At 41.0% G+C, this 25,807-nt stretch overlaps 1 protein-coding gene across 1 annotated transcript in view; it reads right to left on the bottom strand.

The window, feature by feature from the left end:
* LOC104280744 (ovostatin-like) overlaps window positions 1-20,942 on the bottom strand; it is a 29,806-nt gene extending 8,864 nt beyond the window's left edge. The window contains exons 1-25 of the mRNA XM_009878490.1: window positions 20,878-20,942; window positions 19,121-19,304; window positions 18,342-18,498; window positions 17,451-17,503; window positions 16,960-16,980; window positions 16,039-16,207; window positions 13,320-13,404; window positions 12,500-12,617; window positions 11,701-11,821; window positions 11,323-11,432; window positions 10,215-10,373; window positions 9,223-9,450; window positions 8,956-9,013; window positions 8,348-8,493; window positions 7,831-7,980; window positions 7,022-7,192; window positions 6,429-6,561; window positions 5,102-5,189; window positions 4,174-4,402; window positions 3,476-3,602; window positions 3,163-3,284; window positions 2,449-2,500; window positions 2,072-2,155; window positions 953-1,129; window positions 523-604 (exon numbers count right to left, since the gene is read on the bottom strand). Coding sequence (XP_009876792.1) covers window positions 523-604; window positions 953-1,129; window positions 2,072-2,155; window positions 2,449-2,500; window positions 3,163-3,284; window positions 3,476-3,602; window positions 4,174-4,402; window positions 5,102-5,189; window positions 6,429-6,561; window positions 7,022-7,192; window positions 7,831-7,980; window positions 8,348-8,493; window positions 8,956-9,013; window positions 9,223-9,450; window positions 10,215-10,373; window positions 11,323-11,432; window positions 11,701-11,821; window positions 12,500-12,617; window positions 13,320-13,404; window positions 16,039-16,207; window positions 16,960-16,980; window positions 17,451-17,503; window positions 18,342-18,498; window positions 19,121-19,304; window positions 20,878-20,942 — 3,089 coding nt within the window. The remainder of the gene's footprint in view (window positions 1-522; window positions 605-952; window positions 1,130-2,071; window positions 2,156-2,448; window positions 2,501-3,162; window positions 3,285-3,475; window positions 3,603-4,173; window positions 4,403-5,101; window positions 5,190-6,428; window positions 6,562-7,021; window positions 7,193-7,830; window positions 7,981-8,347; window positions 8,494-8,955; window positions 9,014-9,222; window positions 9,451-10,214; window positions 10,374-11,322; window positions 11,433-11,700; window positions 11,822-12,499; window positions 12,618-13,319; window positions 13,405-16,038; window positions 16,208-16,959; window positions 16,981-17,450; window positions 17,504-18,341; window positions 18,499-19,120; window positions 19,305-20,877) is intronic.
* Between the last annotated feature and the right edge of the window lie 4,865 nt (window positions 20,943-25,807).

The following is a 25,807-nucleotide window of genomic DNA, read 5'->3' as shown; positions in this document are numbered from 1 at the left end:
TCTGTCCAGTTGCTTAGTTTCTTGTTCAATCATGTTACAAAAATTTCCAGGGATAGAGATATCCACATCCTCTCTGGGCATTTGTCTTAGGGCTGCAGCCTTCACCAGGGTAAGATTTTTTTCCTTCTACCCAGTTGAGTTTTCCCTGTGGCAATGTGAGTAAAGACAGACTCTTATCCTTACTGTGCACCCCTGACAAGAGTCTGGCTCTGTCTTACCTACAGTTCTCATCTAGGGACCAGAAACCTTTGCTTAGGTTCCTTAATAAAGTTTTCTTCTACAGGTTGAACAAACTCAATTCCTTCAGCCTCCCCTTGAACATTGTGTACTTCAGCCCCCAATCACCTTATCATCCTTTTGTTGCACTCTCTCCAGTTTATTAATCTCTCCTTTACTAGGTGTTCCAAATTAATTGAGTGTTGTCCATTTATTGTATTAAAAATAAGAATTGCTTAATAATTTGATCATTTTTTCAAAGTCTAAAGATGCTGCACTAGGGAAATAGAAAGTGTCATCACTTACCACACACTCCCTTCCCTATCTCGTGTTCCAAAGGAGCTGTAGGATCCATCCTGGTGTTTGTAAGACAGCTGTTTTTGGTACCCTGAAAACAGAAAAAAGACAATGTATTTTCTCATCACAGAAGAGGACTAGTTCTGCTGTATAATCAGCTGAAGCACTAAGACTTTTGAATTTAATATTAAGTAATGTATGTCTGGTGAGTAACTCCAGACATTATGAATTCTAGCTGCCTTTCGTTCTGGAATTACGACATGTTTCTTTGGGGTGCTGTCATTGCCTGCTCCTGTGCTATGAACGTGGTGCTAGAACTCAGAGATCAGTGTTCACCATAGAGAACTCTAGAGTTCAGTGCATACAACAACAATATTAGATGGAAACTAAACTTGCATGCAACAACAGTGTTAGATGGAAGAATCTTAAAGCCTCTCACCTGTAGATAAATATCCAGTACCCTTGACTCTAATCTCTTCAGTCAGCTGCTCAGTTTTATTAAGATAATCCAAGGCATAGATGTTGGGTGTGAACAAGGCCATATTCTGTTCTCCGCAGCCATAAGGCATATGGAGGAGGTTCTCCATGTTTCTCAGGGCTGTACCCAAAATGTCTCCTGAAGAATGAAAGATGTAAGAAGTCAGTTCAGTTCAAATGTGTTTTCATTACACAGCATTATGCATTGCTTTGTATTCCCTTATTATGAAGTCAAGGGCAATGACCAATATAGAGTAATCACAGTAACCAAAGAAATATTTCAGAGGAAAGGCTGAAATGCCCCTCATTTTTTTTATTATTATTTATTTTGGTGCTAGACACCTAGGGGAAATCAAGAATCTGAGAAAAAACTGAGCACCATCTTGCATGGATTCTGAGGAACAGCTATAAACCCTTAGAAGGGCTATATTTTGCCGTCCTTTTCAGCCTACTTCCCATTTTGTGTGTACACGAGAATGGTGTGTGGAGCATGATGCTGATGGGCTTCAGAGACTGTATTGCTTAGTACCAACACACCTCACACTGAATCTGGCAGTATGAGTTCAGAACCTCAAAAAAAAATGCACTGAAGTGAACTGTCAGTCTTAATATTGACTTTAAGATTAGTAGAGTTGACTGGCATCTGAAAGTCTTAAAGAACTTGTCTTAAAGATCTTTTCGACTGACACAAGTTTTTCATTATGCGAAAGCACAAACTGGAAATTGTGCAGCCAGAAAAGTCTGGAATTCTTATTCTCAAGAATAAAAATATTTTCTTTCAAAGAAGTTTACCTTGTTTTACCTTCAGGCTGAATTAAGTGTTTTGCTATACAGAATAGGATATGCTTATGCAATATAAGTTGAAATAACTTGACAATTTTGTTCTCATTTGTCATGAGAGAATTCTGAGCGACTTAGTCTTTCACTGCCATTTTACAAAGTAGGAAATGTTTCCTCTAAAATAGAGATTAAATATTTCCTCAACTTTACATTAGTTTTGCCTGTGTATACATGATGGCACTTAATGCAGCACAAGAGAAGTATCACTTACTTTTAGTTTTAGTCTAACTACTAAACTTACCAACGACAGAAAAATAAGCTCTGGCTGATCCCTGCACTAGGTTTCTTGGCAGGCTGAGAGACATTGGTTCAGAAATCGTTGTGCCTGATGAGAAAAATGTAACAAGAACTGTTAAAATCATCTTTCCAGAAATCTTCACTTTCTAAGTGTTACTACTGTGACTGTTACAATCTGTAGTGAGGGTAAAGAAAATGCTGCAGAGACTTGCCCAATGAGTTGCAGGTATTTCTGAAAATCCTGAATTGTAGCCCAGCATCTTGACCCTGATCCCCTCTTTCCTCTCCTGGAAGAGTCTCTAGTGTTTTAGGGCAAAATTTACAAGATGCAGTTCCACTGCCTCCCTGAGATGACTGACTGATGGAACAAACTTGCCTTACCTTTTGTACAGATGAGAAAGCTCTGAGTCAATTCCTTTTTAACACCTTCAGGCTGTTTAATTGCAGGGAAGTGGTCAGGAAGAGGAAGAAAAGTGTAGAAAATCACCATGAAATTGTGACAATTCAACGATGTAAACCAGTATGTGAATGTGATTGCAGACAGTGCACCCCTTGTACCCAGTCCTACCCTATCTCCACTAGAATACCTCTTGGTCCATGGATCCCTCCCTCTTTTACCCAAGACCCTATCCAGAGCGCATTCCTTCTTATAAAGCAGTTATAAAATAGGCATTTTCAGCCTCTGAGAGGGACTTTGTCCCTCTAACCCTATGTGGTTGCTGCTTTATGATGCTCAAGATCAAACCTCTTCCTTTTATATCTGCCCTCCACCCACCTCCCCAGCATTAGTTAAAGGATAAATGCACTTGAAGGATATGGAATCTCTTCCCTTCTGGCTACATGTCTACTGACATCCATGGGGTATCAGGACATGCAGACTCATGGTCCCAGGAGGGAGACAGTGGCAGGAGGAGAGTGGATGCTACTGATCATTGTGATTTACACTCTCATTTTCACGTGGAGAAACCCACTGGATAGAGCTTGGTCTGTGTCAGCTGCCTTTCCTCCTCGCTCTAGCTAGCTATTTCTGTCCCACAACTATAAGGAATCACAGTTTCCATAAAGCAGGAAACACATGCCAGTTTTCTACTGTACCTCAACAAGTAGGGTTTGAATCAGGGTGTCCCTGCGAATTGTCTCCTCTTCTGGGGATGTGCTGTTTCCAGTACCTCTGGTGTTCAGTTTGGCCTCAGCAGTAATTATGAATTTCACCTCACCTGGAATGCCACACCCCAGAACAAGAAAAGAAAGTTATCTTCAACTTCTATGTGGTAATTCAGGAAAAACAAATTTTATGAAGGCTCCATGTCTCTAGTGGCAAGCAGTGGTTGCCTGGGGCCTTAGCATGAGGGACAGAGGCCGAAAGATCAAACAGGGATATATCAAGGTGATGGAAGGAAAAACTTACCGAGTGTGTGGGGGCTAACAGCCCAAATATAGGTTTTTCTTTCATTAGCACACACCGTTGCTGTACTGCTCTGTGGTGAAAGGATTTCTGCCTTGTAGTCAGCTGACTTTGCCAGTATGGCACTGATCTGAGACAGAGAAAGACGCAATAAGATTGCACACTGTGTAGGCTGCACCTAAAGTCAGACTGCAGAGCAAGGGAGGCTTGCTGGAAAAGCTATTTGCCATCTGAATCTGTGGGATGATACCAGAGCAGAAGGATGGGGTATTTCTCTGCAGATGTAGCAAATCTGTCTCTGTTCTCCCCACCGTTAATGTCTGGGTTTGACAGAAGTATAAGAAGGTGTCTTGCTCACTAGTTAAACCTTCTGATGAGTTAACTGCTACATACAACATACTCAGTATGTACTGTGCTTTGCACATCACAGTACCCATAGCTCCTTTAGGAGCGAAAAGAAGGACTAAATTGTGTAGGGGTAAGGAGCAAGTACTTATCTTCTGTGGACCAGCCACAGTGACCATCAGCCACACTTTCTAAATATTATGACCCAGAGACGGATCCAAGGAGAGAGGGTGAGAGAGCAATGTGTCAGGATAAACCTTAAATTTGTCACTTATTTCTGCATTTCTGGTGCCTTATGTAGGAGAATGCTGAGATCTCTGGGAAACAGACAAACAGTAAAAGGGAACTTGATATACCTGGATGCATTTGTTGAGATAGTTGAAGACATTGGCTATTAAATTAAATTTTTCTCCTCGAATGACAGAGTATGGCAAGGTGAGATCCACAAAGAATGGTTGGAATGCTATCAGTGAAACAGGTGAGGAGATGCCAAACCCAGCATCATCCTGCAAACAAAAAGCACTGGCTTTCCATTCTGTGATAGTGTCAGGAATAGTGTAGAAGACATTGGCCTCTCCCCTGGAACTGAAGAAAATAAGAAAAATGGACTGAGAAATGATCCTTTTCATTTTTCAAGCCAAATTATAGAATAGGCTTCCTGCTTGAGTTAATATTTCCATTTTCATCTCACTTTCTGCAGGGTACCCCTCCATATTTTTTTTAAAAATATATTATAAAGCTGAAAGTAAAAGTGAAGGTGATGATGAACTACATGTTAAAAAGCACTTGGAATAATACTCAGCTTTTTTTTATTTAGAAAGAACATTTGTTTAAAAATCATAATGGCCAAACATAGAATCAATACATTTGGATTAATGTTCTAAAGAATAGTTAAGATAGAGATATTCTCTTTGCAGATTCTGTGATAGCCTAGAAAGAACAAAATAAGCTGAGTTTTCTGTTGCTGAATTAAAAACTCAATGAAAAATATCAAGTGTTGCTCCTGCTCTCTCCTAAAGAGATGCTTTTATTTTACTCATAGTCTTTATTCTTTCTCTCTATCAGAAGGATGGGGGACAGAGCACAGAACAGATATTCACAGTTCAGGTAGATTTGACACTGTTTGCAAGGTTGGAAATTCAATGGTCATTGAGCAAGATGGGAAAAGGAGACCCACATCTACAAAGTAGACATACATTCCAGGGCTTCTCAGCATTCCTTTCAGCAACATGTATCAACTCAAAAATCCGCACAGGAGTAAGAAGAAAAGGTAGATATACTCACTCAGTATGAACCAGATCCCAAATCCAGGTCTCAGGGAAGAATTTCCGAACGGTATTAACAGCACTCCCTTTAATAATCCTTGACTCTTCTAAAAGATTGTGTATGGTTAAACACAGTATTATAGAGATCAGACCAGAAGAATCTGAGCTGCTGTCAGACATGCTCAACACCATAAATGAACACTGAGTATTCCATTCAAGCATTTTTCCATTCTTTTTACTATAAACCCCAGGAAATTCTAACAGCTATAGAATATGGAAGAAAATTTCTTATCTGTTCTCTTTTCTTATGGGAAAATATAAGACATTTCACTCAATTTCATATTGAAAGGTCTTATAATCAAGTTAGTAAGGCATGTTCCCCATCCTCTACCACTAGCTCTCTTTGGCAAATTGGCGACATTAGCCAGTATTGTCAACAAGATTATAATGCTTTACAAACCTCCCTGAGAACTCAGTCATTTCTACCCTGTTCAGTAGTTAAAACTGGAGTGGAGTATCCAGTCCAGTGGAAAAGTAGTTTTGTTTATATGGTCAAACTACAAGTCTGATACTAGGAGCCAAGGTTTTCTTTCCAGTTTTGCCCCAGACTCACTTGTGATGTCCAACAATTCATTTAACATGGAGGTACCTCAGATTTCCTAGCTGTATCAGAGAAATAACAACACTCTCTTATTTTGCTGGACTTCTCCTTGAAGTACATTCAAAGTCAGATGAGGTTGCTCAAGGGCTTGTCTAGCTTAGTTTTGAAAACCTGCAGCAATGATGATTACAAAATCTCCTGGAGAGCTTCTGGTGTAGCATAACTCTCACAGGGAAGAACTTGTTTCTAGTATTGAATAGTAATTTTCTTTGTGACAATCTATGACTGCTACTTTTGCTCTTTTGCTGAGCAATCTGACATATAGAAAGATAATCATAACTGTTGCCGATCTACAAAGGCTTTGGAGACTATGTGCTAAGTGTGCTAAGTGTGAAATCTTGACATTGGGAATTGCCACTATTTTTCTGCATTGGCATTTCTTTTTAAATGCTTAATTAAATTGTGATTTGATGAAAGGTTCTGATCTGAAAATCCCTGAAAAACTAATATCAGTTTATGAAAGTATCATCCCACTATTGCCTGTCTTTTCTACATGCACTTTGTACCTACATGACAAAGAATTAACTCTACTGAAAGGTCTGTGAGAAAGACATTACTAGAAGCAAACTGGGACACACAGACCTATTCCCAAAATCTCCTCAGTATGCTGGCTGTTACTTTTTTCAGGCAACATATTTGAAAACCAGGCAGTCTGGGACTGGAGATACAGTATGAACCTTTTTACCTGCGCCATAACCACCAGCATGGGCGATACCATGGTTAGAATAGATAGGGTGATCCTCCATATCTGCTTTGACTTCATTGCACAGAACTGGCTTCCGTAGCATGGAGTTGGTGAAAACTTTCAGGCCCATATCCTGAATGTGAAAGAATTAATTATTTCACTCGGGGTATGCACTACCTAACAGTGCACGCAACTTCTCCCACCTGAGTTATCATACCTCGTCTCTCTCCTTCCTCCTCATATCCTATCTTTTCAACCCTGAATGTTGCAGCTCCTCCTCTTATGGAACAGTGACACTTGGTGCTCCGTGAAGAGCAGTAATGATGGGTCTTATATTATGGTCTTAGGCCATGGGTCTAGTGGGGAGTGGAGGAAAGTGTATCAGAAACCAAGTGGCCTGCATCACTGACTCGGATCTTTGCTAGGAATGCCTGAGGTCATGAGACAAGGCCATGGTCCTGCTTAGGAAATGTCAGCCGAAGCATCTCCAGGCATCAGCTGTCTTCTCTCAGCAGTGAGAACCACCCTCTGAGAAAGTTAATGCATGAGGTTCTGAAATACCTCCCATTTAAAGAACCACACAAAGCACATACCCTGAAAATTCCGTAGACATCACCATCACGACTGACATTCACAGATTCATAGTACAAGCCATCAAAAAAGGTGGTTTTGACTGGGGTACATGGCTCTGGCTTGCCATCTTCCAGGTTGAGCCCATGGTAATAATAGCCATATAAATCACTCATACGAAGTTGGTAGTACACCTGGGAGGTGAGAAAGACTAGTGTAAACACAAGGAAGCTCCCAGGTAGGTGGAAGATCACGTGTATTCAAAGCTTGTGGTGGCTTCTGTGCAATCCAGTAGACTGCAGTGGGTTTACCTAGTGATGCTTACTTGGAGATGAATAAGCGATTTGGCTGGTGATACACAGGAGCTGGCCCCTACTATCCTCCTTCTGAGCTGTAATGGCTTTGTGGAGTGAACTTGAGCAAAAAGTGTGGAGATATCCTCCTAAGCTATGCAAAGAGGAGACTGGAATCTGACAAGATACTAGCTGACATCTACAGTTTTTGTCCTGGGCCCAAGGCTTATCTGAGTCATAAAATGCAATTTTGACATAATCACTCCCCAGGGAGGAACTATTCTTCCAAGAAGTTACATTAGGCATATTCTTGCAATATGCCTTACACTGACATGCTTTCCAAAAATTGAATGTTCCACTAATATTTTCTGTCTCTGAAGTGTGCAGCTGCCATAGACGTTTCTTTAATCACTGAGATGCCTGTTTCCAAGTGAAAAATAAGAAATAGAGCCAGCAGCAGAGAGATTACAGGTGGGATTTGAAGTGTCATTCGGAATGTCCCTAGGTCAAAAGAAGACAGGACTGGGGATGTGGCTTACTCTCTCAGCAGATAACTCTTGCTCAGGCTGAAGAAGAAGGACGCTCTGATCTACAGCTCGCAAAGCACAGTAGGAGTTGGCAGCAGCTTCAAGGTGGAGACTGACTTCAGAGCCCGGGAGACCCTGCTTCTCAGAGAACTTGAGCTGGAGCTAAAAATGAATAAATCCAATACAACCACACAGAAAACAGGAGAATCAGCTTGTTGCATAGATCGAAACCCCATTTTTCACCAGTATTCACTCAATTCCTACCCTTAGATATCCCTTCTGAAAATTTGTTCTGTAAAAATTCCCAACTTCTATAATCCTCTAGTCACCTCCTTCTCCCTTCTCCATTGAGAACTTTAGTCTGAATCTGAGCATACCTGTCAATTCCAGGGACAGCTTCTCATGTTCTGTAACTTTTCCATTCCTAAAGGGCATCCCCAGAGCCGGGCTCTTGACAAAGTCATTCCCTAACTGTTCTCTCAGAAAAGAGCCAGATGACATAGCTTAATAAGAAAGCGAAAGTTTTCACCTTGTTTTTGAAGCATACATTGCTCTGTATCCAAGTGCTGTCAGCCACTATCTCCCCATGAGGATGCACCGTGTAGAGCAATAATCTGGCACTGGGGGCAAGCTTCTCGCTGACAGTCAGTGTGATGGTGAATATACCTTTGGGAGCTGTGGAAGGAACATGGAACAGGAAAGGAGAAGCCAGCGAAAGTGATTAGATGAACCTCAGCTTTGGTGGAAGGACCACATACTTATCCACAACCTGCTAGCACCTCTAAAAATCAGAAAAATTGGATATTGAAAGATTCATCTCTCAGAGGCTGAGGAACAGCTCCCATCAACAAGACAACAGATACAACCTGGAGGATGCTGAGAGCAGGATTCTTTGCAAAGAGAACGATATTACCTTTGGATCTCAAATCTCAAACTTTCTACACCAGAGGATGACAACTTCTAGAGCAGGGATAGGAAATGTAGCTTAAGACCAAAGATGGCAAATAATAAACAAGTCCTATATGTGGGATGAGGTTTTACTTAAGCCACCTAGTGAAGACTGGAAATAGACCAGGTTCTGAAAGAAAAGGTGTTTTTAACAACAAAACAATGAAGTTCCGTTTGCTGTGGACTTACCACTGGAGATGTTAACTTGCTTCTGGCCACTGAGAATAATTTTTCCTTTTGCCATTGCCTGGGTATAGAAAAGATTCCTGAGACAAGATCAAAAGTACCTTTCTCCTGTGAAAAAATTGATTTTGAGGAGTGTTCTGAGAGGCCTCAAAGGCCATCAAGTCAAGCTGTGATCTGTAACCACTGCCTGGTCTGGAGATTCATGCCTTATATGGTGTTGAAAAGAATATGAAAGAAAAGAGATATTTTGGGAGTCAAGCTAGCACTTACCCCATGGTAGAAATCTGCGTGCCTGCCATTCCTGTAGCCCTCTCTGTTCAGGACATAGTGAACATTGATCGTTCGCTGCTGGCCACAGCTGAGCTTCTCATTCACTGGCTCAATTTTCACAAAGCTGTTGGTCCGTGAGTAGAAACGATGGACAAAGAATGAGGCATGGGGCTCGTTATCATTCCTCCAGATGAAGAAATCTGCACAGTCATCTGGCGCCTGCCTGGCCTATGAAGCAGAAGAGTCATACATGGAGAATCAACAAAGTGGAAAATAAAAAAATTTCAGGCAGGTGAGAGGCAAAGGCATCTTCCCTCTAAAATATTCAATTGGGAGCCTGATATTGTGGAACTGTTTAAACCAAGAGCAAGAGCTGGTGTGAAAAAAATTTGCCTCACCAGTCTAGATTAGGAGACCTTCTGGACACCTTAATGTATGCAGACACCTCTGGCACATTGCAGTATGGAGATTATTTCAGATTCTTGCAGTCTTGGGACTAGTTGTATAAACTGCTAGGACTTCCTGTGAGTTAGAATGGCATTGTTCTCACACAGCCACCTTCTTTTCAGCTCTTCCCATCACACCAGAGAAAAGGCATGACAACATGAGGTCATGTAATGGTAACAGGCGTGAGTCTCTGCCAGCAGAAATGTAGGGAAGCAGGCAGCAGCAAGGAAAAAGCCTGGCATGCATCCAGGCTGGGGGAGGAAGGGCAGGGCAGTCTGGAGGGAAAGTCCTCTAGCATACACAATAAAGAGAAGGAAGACGGCTGCAGAAAGAGCTTCTGAGCAGAGGGAAAAACAGGGAGGTGCTGAAGATCACTGCATGCCAAACCCTCCTGGGGTGCGGTCTGACAGGTTGCAGGTGTTAGTGAACCGGCTGCCTATTTTCCCCATCTAAAATAAAGCTGCCAGCACTCACCAATTGCTTCTAACCCCTCTCTCTAATGAAGTATTTTTTCCGGAATTAGATTGAAACCTGCATTTACTTACTATTAACTTAAAATTGGGATCAAAGAAGTTGGATGTGTCGATGGAAAAAGCAGCGATGCCATTCTTGTCAGTGGTATAGTTGGCCAGATATTTTTCATTGATCTCCAGCAGGACAGTCCTATTGGCAACAGGTTTGTCATCCTCATTTCTCACAGTGATCTGAACACAAAGAATACCCGAGGGATTCAGAAAAAAACCCAAACAATACAAAACACAAAAAGAATGGGAAACGCTCTGCTCACCAGAGGACACTCAATTAAGTACTGAGGACAATTGCAAGCAGAAATCAAGAGTAGAATGCATTTTAGAGGCAAATACTCAATATTTTGAAGGAGCAGGAGTTGTGACAGGCAGAGATGGGCAATTCCCATGAGTGCAAGGACAAACCATATGTCACAGAGGGAGAATGAATTGTTTATACACAAGATCTTGTATAAAAGATTCTTTTAATAATAAGTCCTCTCTTTCTGGTGACTGGGCCATCAGTTTAGTGGGCCATCAGTTCAGTAGGCCAACACATAGGTTAAAGACTACTGTGAGAGAGATGATCGTTCAAATTCTTCCCTCATGCTCTCCTTTCCTGAACAACTATACAGAGAGGGACTCTAGAGCACATACTCTTTCAAGAGTACTGATTAACAAGCCAAGAGCAATCCAATGACTTCATGGCCACAAGACATGGGTTTATCCTGCATGTGCAGATTGCTAAGAAGATGAAATGTACTCCAATACCTATACTACTTTAAACATCCCTGGGACTGTGTGATGCAACACATAGTAAATTCTACCTTCAGTTTAAGCACAATTGTTACTGAAGTAGTTTCCTGCCAACTCTTCTTTCCCACTCATGTGACCTTTCACTTAGGCAATTTTTAGGCATTCTCTAACTACAGCAGAAGCGAGACCCTAACACTCCAAGTATGCTATAATTTTCCTATTTTCTCTAGGAACGTGTAACATAACAAGAGAGCTATTCAGCAGCCCCTGTTATGCAGCATTATCACGGGAAATTATCAGCACAGAGTTAGGGGACAGCTATAAATGGGGTAATGTCATTATGCTGGACCTCAGGGAATTTTGATATACATGGATCTTCTCATGTACGCACCTCGCCATGGTAAGGAATTCCCCTCTTGTAATGGGTATCCATATTATTGAACATCACTCTGTCATTTTCTTGGTTGACTGCGATATAGTCATAGCTTTTCATCTGGATACCTATGAGACACACCCAGTACAAAGAAGATACACCCAGTATAAAGAAGACACACCCAGTATAAAGAAGAAGACAGACAAATCAGACATTGGCCAAAAAACATTTCCTTTGAAAAAATACATGGAGTGTTGATGCTCTGGAGGGAGAGCTACACAAAGAAAATGGTGATTGTTGGTTGTTCGCTACACAGATTAAGAACCAGGATATTCCTCTCAGAAAGTACCACCTATTAGCTTTAATCTGCTACTCCCAACCTCCACTTGGTGTTACCTGTTCCATTTTCAGTGACGATGCTTTCTACATTGAGGCTGGTATACCTCCTGGCATAGCTGCGGTAGAGCTGGAGTGTTTTGGTGGAGATGACACTGTTGAGGCAGCCATCCTTCCCCAGCTGAAAAAGAAGCACAAAAGGGAAAGCCCATTTATCTCAAGGTTTGGAAAATTGCTCCTGCATCTGTATTAGCGGATCTCTGAAGAGCTTCATTGCCTCAGCTCATATCTTCTTCATCTCTTCCTTTCTACTCACTCTGCTCTTGCCTTACACATCTCACTCCCTGGCTCCCTTCCTGGCTCATTGTTTCAAGACCATTTAACCTTGCACCTGAAAACCTCTCTCCTCATTCCCCCTAGTCCTCTCTATGCTCATGCTCCTTCTTAAACCTGTCTTGCATAACACCTAAGCTCTATGACCAGAGCACTTTGAGTCTGACCTAGTGGAGAAATTAATCATTAGTTTAATATTCAGTGTCCTCAGAGACTCCTAGCAGTGGTTTTCTGCTTAGATTTGGTAAGAACGCAGCTCTAGTATTTTAGGAATAATAATAAATTTATAGTTTCATAAGCTTCCTTTCCTCCTGACTCTTTTTGAGGCAAAAATCAAAGCCTCCGAATGAGGTCATTGGTAAAAACTACTTTCATGGTCTTTCAATGTTGCCCGCAAGATAGAAAACATATGCCTCCAAGAGTGGCTTTCTGGTGTTCCCAAAGAAATAACCGAGGCCACCAAACATTGTGCTCTGTGTTGGGTAGGAAAACTGACTGGGAAGAAAGGCCTTGCACTGTATCATACCAGTCCAGTGACAGCTTCACAGGTTTTTTTCTGGCCTTGTTCACATCGTGGACTATAAAAATGCTGCTGACACACATTTATTCGGGCATTCCCTTGCACTGGTTGGCCATAAGTGTACCTAGGAGAGGAAAAGACACAAGAAACCCATCATGTGGACTTAGCATGAGATCTGCAAAGATTGCAGAGCAATGCAGACTCTGAACCCCTCAGGGATTCCCAGAGCACAGACAGAAGAGTAGCTGGGGTTAAGGACCAGTTAGCCATAACAGAATTCCCTTCAACTGTTTTTAGGCTGTTTCTTTCATCTTGTTAAAAAGACTGCTTTAGCATTGTCTTGGTGTAGTCTTTCTTCAGCGTCTAAAGCTGGAAAGTGATGCTGGACTCAGGACTGGAATATCATTCCCTGCTTCTTTTTTTTTTCTCATTAGTGCCTTACACAAAGCAGGACATATTGCCGAAAGATCCCTGTTCACCCTTTTACCTCATCCCACCCTGCCCTTTGGCATTGTCATAGCCAGCAATATCAATGACAGACTCTCCTGTACTATTTATCTCCTTTTCTGTGATAATAAAAGACTTTATCTATTGAGTATGTACCACTTGATATCTTCAAACTGTTGGATACACACAAACTCTCCTCTAATTCTGCCATGTAAAGGGAGGAGGATTACCGTATTTCATGCCACGGAAGTCTTAGCTACAGGAAATGCTCTAACCCATATTCTGAATCAGCAGCAGGGGCCCTGGTTTACAGCACAGCTCACCATCCTTTACCACGTTTCTTATGCACAACTGAGTTGTTCTCAGCTCTGATACTTACGAAGCACAAACGTTCACTCGGACTGCTTCATCAAAGAACGAAATTGACTCTGGCACACTGGTTTTCACTTCAAATTTTGGCAGCACTGGGAATGCAATGTGAATATGACTGATCAGTTGTTGTGTGTTGTAGGCAGGTGTTTGTGTGGGAGACACTAAAAAAACAGCTGGCAAAGGCATTTTCATTAACAAGGGAGAGGAAATAGATAAAAGAAAAGTCTACCTAGGAGCCGGCAGTAGGACATTATTGGAGGAAAAACCCAAACCTTTAGTGGTAAGATTAATAATTTCTTTAAAATGCAGTAATAATCAGACTAATAATAAAACAGCTGCAGCAAGATGCATCAGCTGGCTGTATATTTTGTTCAAGAGAAAATTTGGAGTATTGTTAATATCTTAAACTAGTTCAGCCCTGGAGAACCAAAGTTGTTATGCAATCTAGCTCCGTTGAAGAAGAAAGGCAACAGATTAAGTGAAATAGTAAAATCAAACAAGTCACTGTCACTCTCTCTTTTCAGCTTATCTTTTGTCCCAGGTCATCAGCAATAATGACAACATAGCTGAAACTGTCATTTTTCTCATGCAACTGTATACAGGAGACTAGAAGGTATGAAAGAGCTCTGAAGGGTAAGTAGGGAAGGTGCTTTACGTCCCTTATGAAAAAAGCAAAAAATTGGGAGTAGTCTAAGCCTTCTGTGGGGAAGGAAACCTTCCACTATATAACCTAAGGAAACCTTTCCTTACAGAATATAGAACATAGAACAATTCAGGTTGGAAAAGACCCTTGGAATCATCAAGTCCAAACATTAACCCTACACTACAAGTTCACCCCTAAACCATATCACCCAACACCACATCTAAGTGACAAACACAGGGATGGCGACTCAACCACCTCCCTAAGCAGTCTATTCCAGTCTCTGACCACTCTTTCTGTGAAGAATTTCTTCCCAATGTCCAGCCTAAACTTGCCTTGTTGCAATTTGCAACCATTCCCCCTGGTTCTGTCCCTAATTACCCTTGAGAAGAGACCAGAACCAACCTCTCTACAATGTCCTTTCAAGTAATTGTAGAGCATGATGAGATCCCCCCTCAGCCTCCTCTTCATCAGACTGAACAGTCCCAGCTCCCTCAATTGCTCTCATAAGGTCTGTTCTCCAGGCTCTTCACCGGCTTTGTTGCCCTCTTCTGCACTCACTCCAACACCTCGATATCTCTCCTATACTGAGGTGCCCAAAACTGAACACAATACTCGAGGTGTGGCCTCACCAGTGCTAAGTGCAGAGGGACAATCACCTCCCTGCTCCTGCTGGTCACAAAATTTCTAATACAAGCCAGGATGCAGTTGGCCTTCTTGGCCACCTGGGCACACTGCTGGCTCATATTCAGCCGGCTCTCAATTAGGATGCCCAGGTCCTTTTCCTCCAGACAGCCTTCCAGCCACCCTTCCCCCAAGCCTGTAGCATTGCATGGGGTTTCTGTGACCAAAATGCAGGACCCTACACTTGTCTCTATTGAATCGCATGCAGTTGGCCTGCGCCCATCAATCCAGTCTGTCCAGGTCCCTTTGTGCAGCCTTTCTACCCTCCGGCAGATCAACACTCCCTCCCAGCTTGGTGTCGTCTGCAAACTTGCTGAGGGTGCACTCAATCCCCTTATCAAGATCATTGATGAATATGTTGAACAGGAGTGGCCCTAGCACCGAGCCCTGAGGGACACCACTCATGACTTGCCACCAGCTGGATTTAACCCCATTGACAACAGCTCTTTGGGCCCGGCCATCCAGCCTGTGTTTCACCCAGCAGAGTATGTGCCCATCCAAGCCACGGGCAGCCAGCTTAGCCATAAGGATGTTGTGAGGGACGGTGTCAAAGGCCTTACTGAAGTCCAGGTAAACTACTTCGACAGCCTTTCCCTCATCCACTAAGCAGGTCACCTTGTTAGAGAACGGGATTAGATTTGTCAAGCAGTATCTGCCCTTCATGAATCCATGCTGACTGGGCCTGATCTCCCTGTTGGCTTTTAATTGTTCTGTGGTGGCTCTTGAGATTATTTGTTCCATCACCTTTCCCAGCACTGAGGTAAGACTGTCAGGTCTGTAGCTACCAGGATCCTTATAACCTAAGGAAAACCTTCCACTATAAAATGAGAAAAATTTGAAGTCAAAACTAATTTAGCAACACCCTTGGTATGGTCTGTTCAGAGATTAAGCAGATTATTGAGGGCTTTGGAACCTCCTGTTCTCCATCTTTTGTTTCAACTGGCTATTTAGCTTCCCTCAGTAACAATCTGGTAACTGTCATTTAATCTATGTGGTAGGTAATATCTTCAGATTTCTGATGCATATTTTAGCCTAATGCTCCTCATACAAGGATGTCTTCCACAAAACAGGACAGGTCTGACTCACTCATTTTGCCTCTAAACAGATGGGGGATGTAAAGCCTGAGAGGTAGGATGTGGATCCCAAAGTCACACAGTGACCTTGTGCCAAGCCCAGAAGAAATTAGATTCTTAAGTTAACTCTCCTGAAAACTGCTGCCTTTCTCAATGTTTCTGTTTTTAACTTCTTGCCTTCAGTTTCTCCACCTTCAGCTCTCTCCACGTCTGTCTTTCTCAAGCATGAAAAGGAGAATTCAAAGTACTTAAATGCTGCACTAGCAGCTCCTATGAGACTTAGAGCCAGCTTCATTGCTGATGCAGGGCAGTTCACAGCCTTTGCTTACCATATTCCTCCACAATGAAGAAATGGTGCTTTGTTTCACCAGACCGCTTCTCTACAGTGATGGCATAGGACCCAAGAATAGGCTCTGGTATTAGTGGAAAGGAGAGCTGGATGATTCCATGTTTAGATGCTACGTCCAGCCACTGGAAGATCTTATTCTGATCTGGATCCTGGAGAGTTGGAGACAGAGATGTATCAAAAACTTTATTACCTTGTCTTCCTGTCTTCTTTCAGGTTTTGTATCCTGGCATATTGACTAAGTGCATCACAGGGTGAATGTGAGTTTGGGCTGATAATATGTGCTCTGACTTCTCATTAATTTTCCAGATCTGTCTGTGGATTAAACAAGCCTAAATTAATATTTAATTGGAAATTAGCTATACTGCCACATGACTTCAGATCATCCAGGAATAGTACCTGATTGGGACTGAGACTGCTTATCTGCAGCTCTTCTAGCCTGTCTTTCTGACTCAACTCTTTCTGTAAAATGGGAATATTATACTCCCCTCCTTTAGACAGTGCTTTGAGATCTAGAGATGTTAAATGTGGTAAAAGACTGATTTGTGGCTAGGCTGTCACCCAGCAGAACATGACATTTCAGGAGGTTAATATTCTTATGCCTGTGTGATAATGAGGCTATTTTGCTAGCCCATTTACCGTAGTCCTACTGAAGTCAGACTACACTGAACACTTGTTTGAATCCTAATGAAAGACACCGCAACAATGCCCTGACATCTCTGACTAACATCTCTAGTTCTGCTGATTTCTTCTCCTCTACTGTTTGATAATAGGTACTGCCACTGTTCAACCTCAAGTCCATTGGCTTTAGATGAGTCTCCCTCAGTTATTGACCCTATGGGGAATGATGAAGTCTAGTCTTTCCAAATCAACTTGTGCTTTAATGACATGGTGCATCTCTTACCTCAATGGTGATTCTGGGATACTGGAGGAGGAAAAAAAAAAAAAAGGAAGAAAAAAATAAGATCAAAAACCCAAGAAATTAACCATGGAGCTTTAGAAATACTAGAACATGAAGACTCTCAACAGCTTTCTCTGGATACAGAAGACTGGGCCAAGGAAACAACTTGAAACTCACGTCTGTAATTAAAGACATAATTTTAAGATGATAATCTGTTTGTGAATTTATCATTCCTACAAAAACATCTAGTCTCTCTACACATCTGGGGCAGGTGACCTGACTACAAAATCTGAGTGCAGTGAGAGATTTCCAGGGGTGCTTTCAAACCCTTTGTCCTCTATAAAGGCAGGGAAAGGGTGGAATGTGAGGCTAAGGAGTTACAGCAGTTCTCCAAAAACATCAGGAGGCGTATCCCTATTCAATTTCTAAATGACCGAATCTCAGTGACCAACTACCTCAGAAGGTGCTTGAAAAATCTTGGCACTCATACTTACTGTTTCCTGAACAGGTCTGAACTGAGTGTCCAAAGTGACCACACGAAACATCACTGAAAAAGACATAGGACAAAAATGATCATTTACTTTGGCAGTGGTAAGTCACTTGCAACATACAGCTGAAACAAAGTGTGCCTAGGCTTTTAGGAAGAACTAAAGAGTCCCAAGAGAACTGGAAAGGATTTGATTATCTTAGCCAGTGAAAAAGAAAACCAAAATAAACTTGTCAGCTGAAATATCTTAAATTCTGATCAGCTAGGACTACAGTAACCTCTGTAGTAAATACAAGTGCTCTCTGCTGTCTTCAATTCTTCTATGAAATGACTCAGTTCTTTGGAATGTTTCCTAAAAGAATGTTTGTACAAGCCAATTCAATTAAAAAATCCAAGAGAAGGAGGAAGAATTTGTCTTTATTTTAAGTCTATACCCTATGCAGCGCTGAATTATGATTATCTAGAGAGATATCTAACTATACCACAGCTAGTATTGTAATCTAAATATTGTGATGGAATTAGCACTGTCAATTAGATTACCAGCTAAGTAGAAAGAGCTGTCAAAAAGAAACTACATGCTTATTTTCTGTATTTTTAAGGACACTTTTAAGGTGACTGACCTGAGTACACCTGGCTGAACTCAAAATCCTGTAAATGCAATTAACTCAGTTAAAACAAGTGAACTCTACCTATTTGCTGCAATTTTAGGAATCGATTCTATTTTTCACTGACTTTTGATAGGCCTGGCCACAAGTGATAGTTATACACTATCTGAACAACTGCCAAATGCCATGGCAGTCCATGGTGTTTTATTCCACAAGAAGAAGCTTTTGTCACTCTAGACCTGTCCTTGAACTCAGTTTCCCAGTTCACTAGCTGACTGAAACTCCTCAGCCACCTTTTTGCCCTGGTTTGTAGATGGGTTTGTCCGTCTGGATGAAGACAGTATTATCCACATTCTGAATCGCCACTGATCTTCTCTCAGCTAAGTTGACTGTGGCGCCTTTGGCAGAGAAGGAAATGAATGCCAGGGGGTCAGAAGTAGCAAGAGGAACCTGGAGAGAAACAAAATCCCAGTGAAAAAGTGGTAAACAAGATATGTTGAAGCCCAGGGTTCTTGAGCAAGATACTGATTGTCAAATGAGTCATAAATAGCTTGTGCAAAGTCATAAGAAGATTTTTTAAGCTATGTCCTATCCTATGCATTGCCTCAGATCATGTAGCTACCTGCCTCTTTGCAGGCTGCCCCGGCCATATAGGTAAATTCTGAAGTGTCTTCTCCTGCTGCATTCTGGAAGACCTAACAGTGGGACTTGATTGTCATAGCTGTCCTGATCTTCCAGAGTCGTAGGAAAGGGAATGAGCATGCCAGACCTGGGTTCTCCAGCTTGACAATTAAGATAGTCCCACAGGGTGCATATATCTGTGATGGCAATCAAAAGCTTTTTTCTATTCATTCTATGAATGGAGAAGGAAAGTGTTTCTCCAGCTTCCTCGTACAACCCATCCATCTTTCTTTTTCCTGCCTATATAGTCAGACTTTCCAGCAGCTCACCTTTTTTGTTACTACTCCCTGCCCACACCCTTCATTTTCTTGCCCTCACTGTCAAGAAGAGTTGCCCTCAGAAGAATTTCCAGCTTCTACACCCTCTTCAGTAGTCTCAAAAAAGAAAATACCTTGAACTCGCAGCACTTGAAGAAATCACTCTCTGTCACGGATTCCTCAAACAGAGTCTTCTGGATATTGCCATATTCCAGGACTATGCTCAGAGAGACAAGCTCACTGAGGCTGTGGAACTGCACGCAAGCGGTCTGCGGAGAGTCGCTCCGCACTATTGCTGGTACCAGCAGCACATACTGACTGTAAGAAAGCAAGACCAGATCAGAAGGTTCAGTCACGGAAGAAACTCAGAGCAAACAGGAGAGGAAAATACCACAGCAAAGCTGTACATGTCAAGGAAAACATGGTCCGAAACTTTTGCACACCAGTGGAAGGATTTCAATTTCTTTCACTGAATTTTGAATAATATGCTGAAAAAATACGGATGATAATATTTTGTCCCTCACAGTTCTTTCTGAGCTGAAAGACTGGCATCGTTCTATGCTGTCTCTTACCCAGCATGATACTGCATCTTTCCATTCCAGCTCAAATTACTAAGTGTCTGAATACCTGGCAAGCATAGCTACATGTATCATCCTGTGACCTACATGTATAATTAAACCTCTGGAACTTCCCATAAGGAGGAGTGGTAATTTAGCTTCTTTTTGAGATCAATGACAAAAATGCTAGTTAATGGTTCCAACATTTTTTAAAAATTCTTTTTCTCTGGATATCTTTCCCTCCAGATAAAACGTAACATATCATAAGTCAATCAGCATGATGCACAGGAACTGATCCTGCTTTTCCATTTTGCAGAATATTCTAGGGAATGCTCAATCTAACCTGTATGCTCTATTCTGTTTCCATGTCTCTCCTTGTGTTCCTTCCTTTGCTTTTTTCTTCCACTGGGCTTTTTTAGTTATACTGCTCTTCATAATTAGGGCAAATTCTTACTCTGAAAAACATTCCTTCAGATTTACTGTATTTGGCTAAGGTTCTGTTGCTGGCCGTCAGTTATCTGCTGCCCAAACTAGTCTTTCTGAATAACGTATGACAGAATTGAAGAGTCAGTTCTGCAGCACAGCCGGAATCACAGAGTCTTTTTTTGGTAATCGGAACCTTTCCCTTTTTCCTCCCAAAAGTTTACTTCCTTGTGTTGCTTTTATTGTTATTTTCACTTGTCCAGTTCAGACTGCGTGATATTCAAAGACCAGACAGTAAAATTATTAAAACCAGCAGCATATCTTAGAAAGTTGAACTCTCTGACTCACACAGTGTTTTCCTTTAGAACTTTCAAGAGGAGAATTTAAGCTCTAATGGTGGTTTATTTTTGAAAATTGTGGCTGAAATGTTTCTATAAAGCCATGGATATTGACAGTGCAGTATGAACTGTGACAGTACGGCAGATGTGACACTAAAACACTAACACTAGGATTCCCATTCAACATAGTCCCTCATACCAGCAATTATCCAGCCTGTAGCACCTCCTCATACATTACGCTCTCTCTGTACTGCCGGTGCATATCAATCCTGATGGTTAGTATTACTTGTTATTCTGGTCTTGAAGCTGCTCCCCACTTTGCCCATGCACTTCAGACTTCATCGTGTCTGGTTCTAGGTTTCTGTCATTTGGCTCAGATTTCATAGAAGTTTTATGAAGGAGAGCATCATTCCAAATAATCCTTCACTCTTTTCTACTTCCGTTTCAGACACATTTCAGAACTTAGGTCTCAAGCATCCAACTTATTATACAGCAATGTCTCAGAAAAAATAAACTGATGGGAAATCTAATAAAATATGTTATCATAAAAACACAGAATGTATAATCTCTTACGGTTCAGAAGACACCGTGGCAATCCAGTTCAAGGACAGAATACTCAGAAGAATCCTTGACCACATCTCTGTGAAGAAGAAAGAAGAAAGATTGATCTCAACTGAACAGCTTGTGTTCTGGCTTTTTAACTGTCCTGAGATGGTGCTCCTCCTCCACAGCTTCAGTCAGACTCTAATAAAAGATATATGCATAAAATTTGCATATGTACATCTTCCTCTCAGCTGTGTGTGTTCTCACACTCCTTGAACTTTCAAACAATTAGCTCTCATGTTTCACATAGCTTTGTGAGGTATTGCAAGCCAAACCGGTTCCTGCTCATCCAAATGTTTTATTGAAGTCTACCTCTCTGATTATTGTGTCATTCGGTGAAGTTTCCTTAACGTTTCAACCTGTTAGTGTTTGCTAATGCTTAGTTACTTCCTTGTTCTGTGAAGATCTCCCGTAGATACATCTCACGAAACAGAAGAAATCATAACACACTGCTGTTATACGCCTGGATGGTGGCCTGGACAGTAATAACAGAGCTGTGTTCAGTATGGCACAGAAGGAAACTCCTTATTGTAATCTCAACTTTTTAATGCACACAGTAACATTCATCAGGGAATAATGTTAACTAGTTGTCTACTATTTTTGCCAGTGTTCAGGACAAGCATATCTATAGGGAAAGACATCTATTAGCATTGCTTCATTTGTTTACTCATCTGTCTGTCAGTCAGCTTTTTCTCCCTATCAAACAATTTGTAAGTCTGTTGGTGAATTTTTGGTAAATGTGACTGTGAAGAAACTTCAGAACAATCCAGACATAGAATCATAAAATAATTTAGGTAGAAAGAGATCTCCCTCACATTATGTGGTCCAACCTCTCCCTTCAAACAGGGCTAGCTTCAAAGTTTTTTCTAGTCATGCTTTGAATATCTCCAAGGATAGAGAGTGCATATCATCTCTGGAGATCTGCTCCCGTGCTTAACCACCCATGTTATAAAGAATTTTTTCCTTAAATCAGAATTTCCCATACTATAACTTGTGTCCATTGCCTCTTGTCCTTTCACTGTGCACTCCTGAGAAGAGTTTGTCTCTGTCTTCTCTATAATTCAACTTTCTGAAGTGAAACACTGCAATTATTTCCCCTCAGCCTTTGTTTCTCCAGACTGAATAAATGAGCTTCTTTCTGTGGGCTTGTTCCAACCATTGGCCAGGCCTGTGACCTTCTGCTGAGCTCCTTACAGTCTGTCAATACCTTTCTAGACCAAAATTCGACAGAATTTCATCCATGGTCTCACAACTGCTTAACTGAGAGGAAGAATCAATTCCCTTGATGTGCTGTCTACACTCTTGGTAATAATGCCTGAACATAGGAAACTAAATAAGGTATAGTAGTGAGGACTGCATTCACACACTTGCACAGGAGAAGAAAAATACCAAAACAACACACAGCAAAATAAGGTAACCAATCAACTGTATGTAACTGCAACCTAGGGAAAGTAACAGACAATTTCCTCTTCCTCAGCCAAGCAGGTGATGAATGGGACGAGGAAGCTGCACATACTGTAGGACCAGTTAGGGACATGAAAGAGAGCTAGGGACACTGGAAAAGGCAATGCAAACTGGGCCTGAAGTTATTTCAGTGGTAATGTGTATGAGAAGGAAATGAGGACTGTTAATAGCAATGTGGTACAAATGGATGTGGGACTGTTGAAAGCCAGATTCTGCCAACTTCATTTCTCATGATATAATACATTCTCATCTAATAATTCAGTCATACAGAGATTATTCTTCCATTGGAATAGGTGATACGCTAAACTACTCATGCCTAACCAGCTTACCTACCCATCTTTCCCAGAAGCTTTCTGATGATCTAGACAGGACACAAAGAAAACTGCCCTAGGTGCTGTCGGAGCTGCTGTCTATTCCCATAGTTACTAGTGAGAAACACTGCACAAAGCTTCCCAGAATTGTCATTAAAGTGACAATGCTGGGTGGTGTGCAAACAGCGTGGTCACATTGCAAAGAAAACTGCTGCATTAGCTGTAAAGAGGGCAGAAGACAGCTAAGAATATGTCACAGGCCTGTTTGTATTAGCAACTGTGAAATGCCTCAGACCTCACGTCTTACTTTAAACAGGTACTAAGTAATGGGCAAAAAAGGATTAAGGATGGAGAAGGAACTAACAATCAGTTCCACGGCCCTGGTGCAAATTGCTCCAGAAGCTCATCCTTTAAGTGCAGCATGCCTTTAGCATGAAGGTAAGAGTACTTTCTTGTTGATACACAGACACGAAAAAGGAAAAGACAAAGCATTTGAAAAAGTGAAATATTTGAATACATTATGTTCAGATCAATAGAAGAGCACATGTTTCTCTGGAAAGAAGCTATTGATTTCATTGCTTTAGTGAAATTACTGATCCCAGGGGACCTCTTTGTATCGTAGCAATGTTGTGATAAAAACGTAAGCATATCACTACCATGTCAGACATAATTCTTAGGAAGACCACGGTGTAATGGGGAAATTATTCCAGTCGTCTTTATAGGAAGGAAAAAGAAGAAGTTTTGGGTTGTATGATTAAGAAGCTAAGAGAAGGAGGGAATTAATCATCTGGAAGTGTGAAGATAAGGATTTAACATGGAGAGGAAAATGAACCTCACACTGTTACAAGACACACACACAGAAGATATCTTGGTTTTGGATGTCATACAAACTAATCTGTTGACCTTAGGCTAGCCCTGCTTTGTATTGATGTAAGGAAATACGTAACTAGAGATCACAGTTTAGCTAGAAAATTGAATGAAATGAGGAGGAGTGCCAAATGCACTTCAAGACCAAACCAATGCAAATACAGACTTACGTATCACATCCATACTTGTTTTTCAAAGTGGACTCATGTTGTGTGCTCTCTGTAAGGCAGAGAATCAAGATGTCTTAAACTCCTTCAGTCTAGACTTCAGAAATTTACTGTATTTTTCTTCTTTTATGAAGAAATTTTATACACACAAACTTTTTTTCTCCATTCTTTCTCTAGATGAGTCAGGTGATTGCTCATTGAGAGTTAGGGCTGGGCCAGATATAGGACGCTGTTGCAGTTGCATTGGAAACATGTTTTCCACAGTATAGTTTCTTTCAAATAAAGCTGACTTTGCCAATCCGTTTTACTTCATCAGATGAACCTGTTTTCTTCTTCTCTTTTACACTGGGCATGCATACATGGCAGGGCAGCTAACACTGGTACCATTCACTATCTGGGAGAACACAAGTTCAATGTTTTGCACAACATGCATTCGCAACAGAGAATTCCCCCATACCCCTGCTAGCTTGCACAGAGCATCTCAGATGTCCCTATGCGGTCTCAAAATGTGCAGTATAGCTGTACGTGCAGAACCTAGACACCAGATGTAGTCACAAATTAGAAAAGAAACATATTGAAGAACGTCCATTTGCCATGCAGAACACTGCATAATCTGAAAGTGGAGTTGAAACATTCAAATTCTTGGTCAACATAGATCCAAGTCATACCTGTTTTCCTTTATGTAAGAGAAATAGCAGGAAGTTGAGTGGAAATATGAGTAGTTTTCAACAGTGAAGCCTTGGATTTTCCAGAGGAGTGAGTAATACATAATTACTTGTTTCTCTTCTATGGCTCCACTTTACATTTACATAGCACTTAAGGACTAAAAGCACTTTCTAAGTCATAACTTCACCTGAGACATGTGCAAACAGTCCATCTCACACTACAGTAACTGTTTTATTGTCTGGTTTCTTTCTGGGGCCCCAGCTTCTGTTTAATTTACGCAAATACCCTGATCAAGAATCCCAGGCTATTTGCTAGCCTGTGATCTTCTTGGGAAATTCTATCATAATCTGAGAAATGCTTCCCCACAGTGTATTTATCAAAGCCACTCTAGCAAAATATTTTGGTTAAAAATGTCAACATTACTCTGAATAGTATTATAGTTTGGATACCTTGGATGAATTTGCGTATGCAGTCTTCCGCTCTAACAAGGCATATTGCTATCTGCAAGCTTCTAGGTTTGCAGGCAATGGCATTTCTCAGAATGCTTGCTGGCAACCAGCAGCTAATAATGTGGTTGGTAAAGTATGCTGTATCATTTCATGTTGAATGGATGGAACATTTTTCTGATACATTTTCTGTAATAATAAAGATCAGGTAATATTAAGCATTGTAACACTGTTATATTGAGAAGAGTAAACAGCACATTGTTAGTCCCTGCAAGATCTTTGTCACAGATAAAGTGACAGTAAATTAACTAGTATGCTGTCAACATCATCTTTCTGGAACATATTTTAGCCCTGCCTATGAAAAATTAGGTATTACAACCTCATAAGGTATGAAACACTTGAGATGCTACCCATTTTTCTTGATCTATAAGGTGTAATGTATACAGACATCCTTGAGAAAACAGTGCTGTGTCTAAACGATGAAAATAGGAGGACATAAGCATAGCAAGACAGGTCAAAAAAAAGGCTTTAAAAAATTGATAATAAATTTTCATTCAGAAACAACAGGGATAGGAAGCCTGACAGAGAATCTGCAGGAATGTAAGATAGAAAATGAGGTCAAGATGAGTGCAGGAGCAGCAAAACCAATAAGTATTATTCCCTATTAGTTTAGTTAATCTGATAAGTATTAAATATTACTATATTTAAATTAATAATTTCATTTCTCAGAAAATAAAATGCCCAACAATCTATGGGCAATGTAATTTTCTGATATGGTAATTAGATTGTTGCCATTCTGGATTAGCTCAAAATCTTGAACCAGCGATATACCAATTTTAAGATTTAGCTATTACAAGTCTTTGCTGTGAGGGACCATTGACATGTATCTCACTTTATGCCAAAGGACAAAATCATGAATGAGTGTCAGGGAGCTTTTAAAGGGTGAAAATAATTTTTCCTTTAATAGAAAACTTTTTTT

This window comes from Apaloderma vittatum, unplaced genomic scaffold (assembly GCF_000703405.1).
Source record: "Apaloderma vittatum isolate BGI_N311 unplaced genomic scaffold, ASM70340v1 scaffold12861, whole genome shotgun sequence".
In the NCBI taxonomy this organism is placed as follows: domain Eukaryota; kingdom Metazoa; phylum Chordata; class Aves; order Trogoniformes; family Trogonidae; genus Apaloderma; species Apaloderma vittatum.
Note: the sequence above shows the minus strand (reverse complement) of the source record. Positions and strands in the feature narration are given on the sequence as shown.